At 33.1% G+C, this 9956-nt stretch overlaps 1 protein-coding gene and 1 long non-coding RNA gene across 4 annotated transcripts in view; one reads left to right on the top strand and one right to left on the bottom strand.

The window, feature by feature from the left end:
- The window catches only part of LOC128249765 (uncharacterized), a 19050-nt gene extending 12275 nt beyond the window's left edge, over positions 1 to 6775 (top strand). For 2 of the 3 annotated variants that reach the window (XR_008265868.1, XR_008265866.1), the window contains 2 exons: positions 3971 to 4049; positions 6600 to 6775. This is a non-coding gene — a long non-coding RNA (uncharacterized LOC128249765). The remainder of the gene's footprint in view (positions 1 to 3970; positions 4050 to 6599) is intronic. The other variant, XR_008265867.1, reaches the window with a different exon arrangement.
- LOC128249755 (uncharacterized) lies at positions 5035 to 9271 on the bottom strand. The gene is made up of 5 exons (XM_052974239.1): positions 9118 to 9271; positions 7429 to 7519; positions 6659 to 6746; positions 6183 to 6239; positions 5035 to 5302 (listed from the first exon to the last, which is right to left on the bottom strand). Exons 1-5 carry the CDS (start codon positions 9179 to 9181, stop codon positions 5231 to 5233), a joined length of 372 nt encoding a protein of 123 aa, XP_052830199.1. The 5' UTR covers positions 9182 to 9271; the 3' UTR covers positions 5035 to 5230.
- Positions 9272 to 9956: the final 685 nt, after the last annotated feature.

Here is a 9956-nt window from a genome sequence, read left to right as displayed (position 1 = left end):
AAACGTCTAGATAGAATAGAGACAGCTGATGAAGGAATATTCCAAGTGGCTTTCCGTTTTCCTATGTGTTCGTTCCGTTGTCTGTAGTTTATTGTTCTAACGTCCTGTACCCTGATATGCATGTATATACACATGTAGATGTAAGTATGTACATATATGTGTGTATACATGTATATATATTCTTTGTATTATATATATATATACATACACACATGTATATATATATATATATATATATATGTATATACTTATATATACACTGACACACACACATACATATATATATATATATATATATATATATATATATAGATATATATACATAGATATATCTGTATGCACACACATATGCATGTATATATTTATGTACATGTACATGTACATAAATATATGCATTTAAGTGTATATTTATCTTTTTATCTCTCGCTCCATATATGTATACATGGATATAGTGATAGGTATGTATGTACATTACGGTTTGTGTGTGGATGTGTGTGTGTGTCGGGTGCGCATGAGTGTGTCTGCTCATTTGTATGATATAATATATGAGACATTACCACATTGGCTAAAATTCTCTCCTAATGTGTGCTGGACACTTATTACACGACATGCACTTGTGTTTCTTGATTATTCTCCATTTATCGTTGCTAGGGCTAAAGTTGTATAAGTTTATAATCAAGAAAATTATGAAGATCAATCTGTTTCTATATCAATAGAATAAGTTCTGTTGCTTTTACAACTGGCAACAATTCTGAAAATATTTATTTCTTTATTGCCCACAGGGGGATAAATACAGAGGGGGACAAACAAGGACAGACAAAGGGATTAAATCGATTACATTGACTCCAGTGCGTAAGTAGTACTTATTTAAATCGACTCCTAAAAAGATGAAAAGCAAAGTCGACCTCGGCGGAATTTGAAATCAGAACGCAACGGCAGACGAAATACCGATAGGCATTTCGCACGACTTGCCAACGATTCTGTCAGCTCGCCGCCTTACAACTCTGAAGATATTAAATACGAAACATATCGTTTTGTTACTGATTTCGAACTACTTTATATACACACATACATACACACACACACACACACACACACAATGCTCTCCAGAGAGCCAGTTGTCCTTGATCACACCCACTGACCTTTGAAACACTTTGATGATATGCGAACTGTGTAATATCGGCGATAAACCGTTTTTCCCTTTCTGAAGACCGGAATGACAGATCAAAATGATAACTGTTTCGGCACATATTCAGAATCTAAACCGAAATTCTCCAGAGGTCGGTTAGGGTCTACATTCCTGTGGGATACTTATGGAGAACTTATCAGAGCCTATAGTAGAATAGTACTTGGTTTCATTTATTGTTGTCTGAGGCAGTAAAAGTTATACCCGAGATAATGTGTTGAGGATTGAATTCGTTGAGATCGCTTGTGTCATTATCATTGGAATCACTTAAGACAGGGCTGTATTGTTTCTGCAGTAATTCTGTCATTTCATTAGCGTCGTATTGGAGAATTCTGATATTATCGATCAGCGGTGAGAAAGCAGTCTTATGCTTGTTGATATATGAATAGAACATTTTCGAGTTCTGTTTGATTTTTTTTTTTATTGTCCAGTCTTCATCCGCCACACTTTGGTTGCTAATGCAGGTTTTCATGCAAGTGTTTTGCCAACCCGAGCATTCTTATTGTTGTTGAATGTGGATGCTGTTGATGGTAATATTTTGATTGGTTCAATTGTTATTCAGGATCCATTCTCCTGATAAATGTCTATTTCTGTTTGTGTTTGAAAGCTTCTTCGAAGCACGTTTTTAGCATATATAGATAGCAATGTTCTCAAAGCGCTGCCGTGGTTTTCAATATCACACTGAGTGCGTTTTTTTTACAGAGCTGTATGTATAAGTGATATTATAGCTGATGGTGTGTGTGTGTGTGTGTGTGTTCAAAGAGTTTGAGATATTCAGCTGCATGCACTACTACGTAATATTTGATTCCCCACGAAACATATAAACGTACATAAATTTTCCACTGTTTCAACGTTACATTCAGATGGGTGCAAAGCCGTAAATCTCAAAGGTTTGGTGACCTACAAGCAAAGAAAATTTCAGTCCCGGTTGTAATCTTATCTTTATTTTTTGTATGTGAGGGGGGGGGGCTACAAGACTTATCTCCACGAAGTGCAGTGGAGCTGAATTCTGTTTCTTTGGCCGCTAACTTGAAAATTACGTTTTATCTCAATGATATCCGGTGACTTTTGTATCTATGTATGTATGTATATATACACACGCACACACACACACACACACACACATATATATATATATATATATATATATATATATATATATATGGGTGTCTATGCATGTGTGTATGTATAAGCACAGAGAGTGAGAAAGAAAACGATGAGACAGAATGGATATATTACAATGTCACTTATATCATATTAATATTCTGCACACAAACAATATTAAAAATTCAGAGATAATTATCATATAGCTACTTACGGAAAATAAGAAGGAAAATGATTATGGAATATTTCATGGTGTATTTGCGTGATGAATTCAACACCTCCTCATATTCGGGCGAATTACCTTTGGCAATTTCTTTTATGATTATATATATTGTAACATGTGTTAGAATCATGGAGAAGACTTGAAAATTTGATTTATGGCAGAAACTTTTGGACACTAGGGGGTGAAGAGAATGAGATATTTACAGATATGTTATTAATATTTACTTTTGTAAGTCTAAATCAATCACCTCTGTCTTCATACTTCATATTCTCATTATTTTTTTAGGATTGAGCTACCCTTCTATACATCACAACATCTGTGTAGAATATGATTTTACATACAATGGGATATATGTGTGTACACACATAAGTGGGTAGACGTCAACATAATATATGCATAGAACGTGCTGAGCTAGCGGAATTGTTAAAACGCAGGGCAAAATCCTTAGGGGCGTTTTGTTTATATTTAAGGACAGGGCAAGCCTACACTAACCACCTATATACATTCTCTTACCGACACACCCAAGTTACGTACCCAACTTCTAAGCGCTTCGATACTAGAATGTGTAACTTTCAACTTTATACTGTCTTACAAAAGTATTAAATCCGATAACAAAAGAACAATAATGCTGTCACAACTTGTACCTACAAGACAAAAGAGAAAGAAAAGCAGCCTAGAGACTCGTTTACAAAGTTCTACATGCGTGAATAAATTCTAAACAATAGCATAACCCCATACAGAATTAGGAAAGCAAGTTATGATTTCGGAAGGCTAGAAAGGCGTGTCTGGGCTCGGCGAGACATATGCAGGAAGACAAAGATAAAGGTGTACAAGGCGTGTGTACTCGCTTCTCTTCTTTATGCCTTTGAGACCTGGGTCACATATCGATACCAGCTAACACAACTGGAACGTTTCCATCAGATGTGTCTCAGACGGATCTATGGCATTAATTGGGAGGACCGCATCAGTGATCTTGAGATACTGGAAAGCTCTCGGTATGAAAGTATAGAAGCTCTTGTGTTGAAGCAAAGGCTCAGATGGAGTGGTCATCTGGTCAGGATGCTTTAAAAAAATATATATATATTTATAGGCCTAAGAAAGCTAATAATTCAAAATTGATTTCAAAGGCTATCGATAATATATTTGTAAAACAAAATCCTTATTTCAAATAAAAGTACGTTTTGATTTAGCATATATCAATAGCTGGAGATTTAGCAGCAATAAGCAGCCTCATGATTTTAGAATGAAATCAAAAGTAGGTAGATCACTACATTACTTATATCCTATGTATATTGATTTTGTAATTTCGGGAGAAAAACTTCGCTGGCGGCCTCCACGTTGCAATTTCTATTATAATTAAATATGGTGTGACATGTGTTTCAACTTACGAAGAATGCATGTAAATTTGATCTATAACATGCTAGATTATGATACATTTTCAACTTCTTATTTTTCAGCTTTCACCAACAGGACAGGTGTATAAAAGATAACCTTAAGAAAATTGTGATATATTGGTGTACCTGTACATAGTGGAAGGTTAGGTTCAAAATTACATTTACAATGTATTCAGTCTAAATTTAACGATTTTTATTATGTCTGAATTTTATTTATTTCTTGTTTGTTTGTTGTTCGTTTTGTTTTCGCTTTTTTGTTTAATGAACAGTTGATGAATTTGTAGCTAATTAGTGATGCTTGAGAGTATAAAGATTCATGTTATAATTGAGAAAATGTTAAGAAGGAATATTAGTTTCAAATTTTGGGACAAGGTAGACAATTTCGCCGGGTAGGATAAACATCTATTACTTCGACCCTGATACTTGTACATATTTTATCGATTCATAAAGGATCAATTGCAAACGTAAGCATGATAGAGCCTCCACCAAAGTGTTTTGTCACAAAAGTCTCCGGTGGAGCATATTTTGCATGCCAAAGTAAGCGATTTCGTCGGAGAGGATAAACATTCTATTACATCCACCCCAGTACTTAACTTGTACATATTTTATTCAGCCCGAAAGGAGCAACTGTAAAGATGACCTCAGCGGAATTTGAACTCTGAATTTCCTCTCTCGTTTTTTTATCCCTCTCACCTTAATTTTCCCTCTATTTTCTCCATTTTATCTCCTCTTCACTTGTCCTTTTCTCACATTTTTTCTTGCTCTACAAATTGCCTTCTTTCTACTTCCTGTTCACCCCAAAATACTTATTCAGTAATCCTTCTCCATATCGCGGTTCACCTATCGCGCACTCACTACAACGCGGATTTTTCTGGCTTATATATGTAAATTTATATAGCGGACTCTTTAGTAGTTCGTGGGTTTCTGTGGCCAGTACGTACATATACTTTTTAGACTTTAAATATCTCTGTACAAATATATATGAAGCTTTGTTGCTGAAAATGCACCTGAACTTTCTGAATACAAATTCCTGGCATCAATTTCGTCGGCTAAAGGGTGGTGCTCTAGCATGGCTGCAGTCAAAATAACTGAAACAAGTAAAAAAATAAAAATAAAAGAATACTACATTATTTTAATCTACATTTTAATCTACACTTAAAGCATACTGTGTAGAATATTAAAAGTTATCCTCAAAGTCACATATAAAATTGTAGACATCTGTAGCGAAACTGATCTCTTGTAATATTCGGACTTCACTTTTACTGCTCATCTCATTGAATAACGTCTTCAAAATAACACACATACATACCTGTATAATGATACTTATGTATGTGTGAGTAACAGAATTACAACAACAGTTGCGAATAGTAAGTGGCTGTTGTGAATACTGGCTGGCTGCAAATGGAAGAAATGTTGGTTATTCAAAGTTTTATGCCGACAAACATTTAATGCGAATTAGGTAAGCAATTATACTCCTAGAACTTCCATTATTATTCACGTGGCCTATGACCTCTAGGGTGTTGTGAATATATCATATATTAATGATATATCATATATTCTCATGTATCGAGTAATTGTTGTAGATACATTAAGATACCTCATCAAATCGTAGTCTGTTATATTTTTAACCATATAAGTTATGCTTAGAGACTAATTTTCATTAACTTATAAAGTCCAGTTCTATATTTAAGAGCAAACAAGATGAGAACAAATGTCCGTCAAATGTAAATAATGTACATAATTCCTCATCTCTAAAATATAGAACTGCATTATGTAAACGGTACGGAGCCAGCATTAGACTTCAGTGGAGGCTTATAGAGAAACTCCATCAAAAACTAGCTCAACTTTCAAACCATCTATGTATAACGTAGTTTCAACTAACAATGATATTATTGTAATTACAACAGGATTTTAGATAACTTGTCTACAAATTGTAGTACAACGACACACTCTCGTTACTAAAAACCCTATAATTCACATTGAAACGTATATATGGTATATATTCGTATATATTACAAATTCGACTGTTGTAATTAGATATTAGATACATTACAATGTATCTACAGAAAATATATCTTTGTACATCGTACAGGCTTTGCAGTATAATTTATGCTTATGTTACTGTTTTTGTAGCGATAATGAAATAGGTTACCATACTATCTCACTGATAACAACAGAAAAAAAAAACAGTTGCGTTTATCACAGAAATGTTTAAATGATATGAAAGCGAATTAAAAGACGTATCCTTGAAATTGATATAGCTATATTCACATACTGAAGACGCAGGACCAGTAGAAACTGTGTTGCGGAAGCTGTTCCTCTTCGGTACAGTCTGAAAGAGAATGTTCAACTGTTGTGAAAAATTATAATGCCATTTCAGACATATACCTATATGGAATTCATCGAACAATATCGAATATAGATACCATAATACTACGACTGATTAAAACTCTTACAAGTATGACACAGTAGATTATTAGAGAATTTATGAAATACTGCAACTACGACCGTTTGGTACGATTACGTTATCGCAGTACGTACTACGCCATATTATTTAGTATTGAATTGAAAGAAAATAAAAAAAATACGGAACTAAATAACATATTCTTTCTTTTCTTGCTCGTTAGTTCTTTCAAGGGCAATTTCATTGTTTATACTCTTAAAATAAAACTTTGTGTTTTTTTTTACATAGTTCAGATCTGTCACTTTTTGTTTAAGACAAATAATTCGAATGCAATGCCAGCTACTTACCAAACAATTATGAAAATGTATGGTTTGGAACCGTTCAAAGCAATATATATCAAGTGTTTTGAAGCATTTTTCAAATTCCCCGAAAGTTCTGCAAAGTAGAAATATGAATGAATTCTAAACGTGCAAGTATTCCTGTTTTATTTATATTTTTATATCAACTCTATTCCCAGATATATTATCCAGAGATTAACCTTTCAGAAATATATAAACTACGATAGCAAAATTAAACAATTTAAAATACAAATGGAAAAAAAGGAAATAAACGTCAGGCTGCACGGTTGTCTTTATATAATTGAACTACTATAGCAAAATTAAACGATTTAAAATTGAAATGAAAAAAAAGAAATAAACGTAAGTCTGCACGGTTGTCTTTATATAATTGAACATGTAGAACAAGCTGATAGAATCGCTATCACGCCGGACGGAATGCGTAGCAACATTTCGTCTGTCTTTGCATTCTGAGTTAAAATTCTATACTTTTCATCCCTTTGAGTCGATCAAAAAAATAGCTGTTGAGTAATGGAGTCGATGTAATCGACGTACACTCTCCATCGACATTACTGTCATTGAAATCATTATTATGAATAATAGTCAAAAGAAATATTTATTTTCATTGCTATGGATTCATCTAAAAAGATTTAGACTTTCTATAAAGATAAACGTTTTATAAAAGCAAATATTTGACAATACATAATTGTATAATTATTTGTTAAAGTCTAACAATAAAATTATATCGATATATATATATATATATATATATATATACGTACCTGCAGTATTCATCAGTTTTATCAGGATGCACAAAACTAGGACAATGCTTTTTTGCCTCTTTAATGCAATCCACAGTCATTGCATTGATACCTAAAAAAATTTAAGATTTATAGGAAATTATGAAATGACCTTTGCAGAATTGAATGTTGTTTATTACGCAATTATATGACACAGAGAATATATATGGTATTTTAATGTTCGATTCTGGGGATTTGTGCGTACAATGATGAGATTTCATTATAATTCTGATCGGGGATTGGATATGTCTGGGGATTTCAAAATACTGTAAGTAATGTATGGAAACATAGAGGGGAAATTCATTTGCACTTTTACGGTATGATTGAATGTTAGCAACGTACACAAACACGGAAACACGCGCACACACAGACACACACACATATGTGTGAGGGTTGGCGTATACATGTATATTACATGTATTAATATATATGTACATAACTGCGCATGAAACACGTGATATGTATATATGTATACATGGAAATAGAGAGAAAGTAAAAGATGGAGACTTTCAGACGATGAATATTTAAGAACAAGTATAAGATATTTATATTGATTAACCAGGCTTACACAGTATAAACGAAAGAGAAAATTATAAGCCCAAAATCTGTTTCTGGAGGCTTGGAGATGCGTGATAATGCTGGTTGGTGTTGTTCATCTCAATATGTGCCGTAAGGGGTGCAATCAACATAGTATTAGACGGTACCTCATCATCAGGGAAGAGATTTTATATTTCAGGGATTTAGCTGATACTCAAACTATTATGTTATATTTGAGATATCTAATTTCTTTATCTGCATCATTGCTTCTCCTTCTCCCCCATCTCTTTCTACCACCTCTCTCTCTCTCTCTCTCTCTCTCTCTCTCTCTCTCTCTCTCTCTCTCTCTCTCTCTCTCTCTCTCTCTCGATATATATGTGTGTGAGCACGCTTGAATGTGTAGAGAGACTGACGAAGTGTGAGATAGACACCTATATAGAATACATAAGTAAATACATAGATATGCACGAGTTACATTGTGTTGCGTGTATTCAAGAATAACATCAATTGAACGATTCTTCACAGACGGTATTTTGACTTGTCACGTTTACGTCAACTTATAAGGGCAACTTATTATACGAACGCACGCAAAATATTACAAAAAGTGTGCAACAGCCGAAGAATTGTGAGCAGATATTAAACGCAAATGGTTCAAATACCAAAAGAAATATTTTGTGATGTTCGGATTTCAATTCCTTCTTATAACTACACCGTGTAGATCCGAAAGATAATCAACTTGAAAACAGTTCGTTTATGCGAAAGAAAATGAAATTCTGATTGCTGCATTCAAAAAAAAATTGAAGAAAAACGCATTTTAATATTCATTCAATGTGTACATCCATTTAACAAGGTTATATTTTGGTGTAATATTTTGTGGGTTCGTATTTCTGTAAGATATATAAAAATATTTTGGCATAAGTATGTATATATATCTATATATATACATACATATATATATGTATGTATGTATGTATGTATGTATGTATGTATGTATGTAGGTATGTATGAGGAGACATAATGAGTAGGAAAAGGATGAGACAGATTAACTATATTACTACATCATTTATAGCGTATCTAAATTCAACAAAAATATATTAATGAAAATTCCGAAAAAATTATCATATAGAAACTTACGAGGAATGAGAAAGAAAATAAATATAGAATATATCATTGTGTAATTTCCAGACGAACATTTCATATACTGGCGACTTACACATGGCACTGTCCTTTATAATTTAATATGATGTAACATGTGATTCAACTGACAAGGAAGGCATGTAAATTTCGTTTTTGATACGCTATATCATAATATATTTACATTATTTGTCGTTGTGCAGTCACCAACGAGGCAGGTGTCTTAAAGATAATTTGCATAAAACTGTGACGTATGTCTGTCCTCGTGCATAGTGGAAGCAGTCAATATTACATATACAACGTGTACGGCCTGAATTTAACTGAATACATTAACTATTCATGCAGTATTTAAGAAAACTTTTTGATAATACGCAGAAATGTAAGCCTTCTCAATATTCGTTTCGAATTTTAGGACGATGTAACCAATTTCCCTGGATTGGATAAACATTCCGTTATATCTACTCCAACACTTCACTTGTACATGTATTATTAGGCCTCAAACGAGCTAATAAAATTCAACCTCGGCGGAAATTGGACTGCGACTTTTCCTCTTATTTTCGGTTTTTTAAATCTCAAAATACATGAATTAGAACGAAATAACAGATAGAATGGACAATATTTGAGGGATAATAATCAGTTTATTTTGGGTTTTAGATGTGAGCACACAAATATTTTTTTATAATTTGTACTGATAGCAATTAAATTACGGGAAATTTATTGCTACAAATCTAAATGATTAATACTCAATTAACACAAGTCTACATTTTGAAATGTAAATGATAATTGTCCAATTGTAGTTAACTCTGGACCATGTTGTTATTTGGCTCTAAATATTCTTT

Source organism: Octopus bimaculoides, chromosome 18 (genome assembly GCF_001194135.2).
Source record: "Octopus bimaculoides isolate UCB-OBI-ISO-001 chromosome 18, ASM119413v2, whole genome shotgun sequence".
Taxonomy (NCBI): domain Eukaryota; kingdom Metazoa; phylum Mollusca; class Cephalopoda; order Octopoda; family Octopodidae; genus Octopus; species Octopus bimaculoides.
Note: the sequence above shows the minus strand (reverse complement) of the source record. Positions and strands in the feature narration are given on the sequence as shown.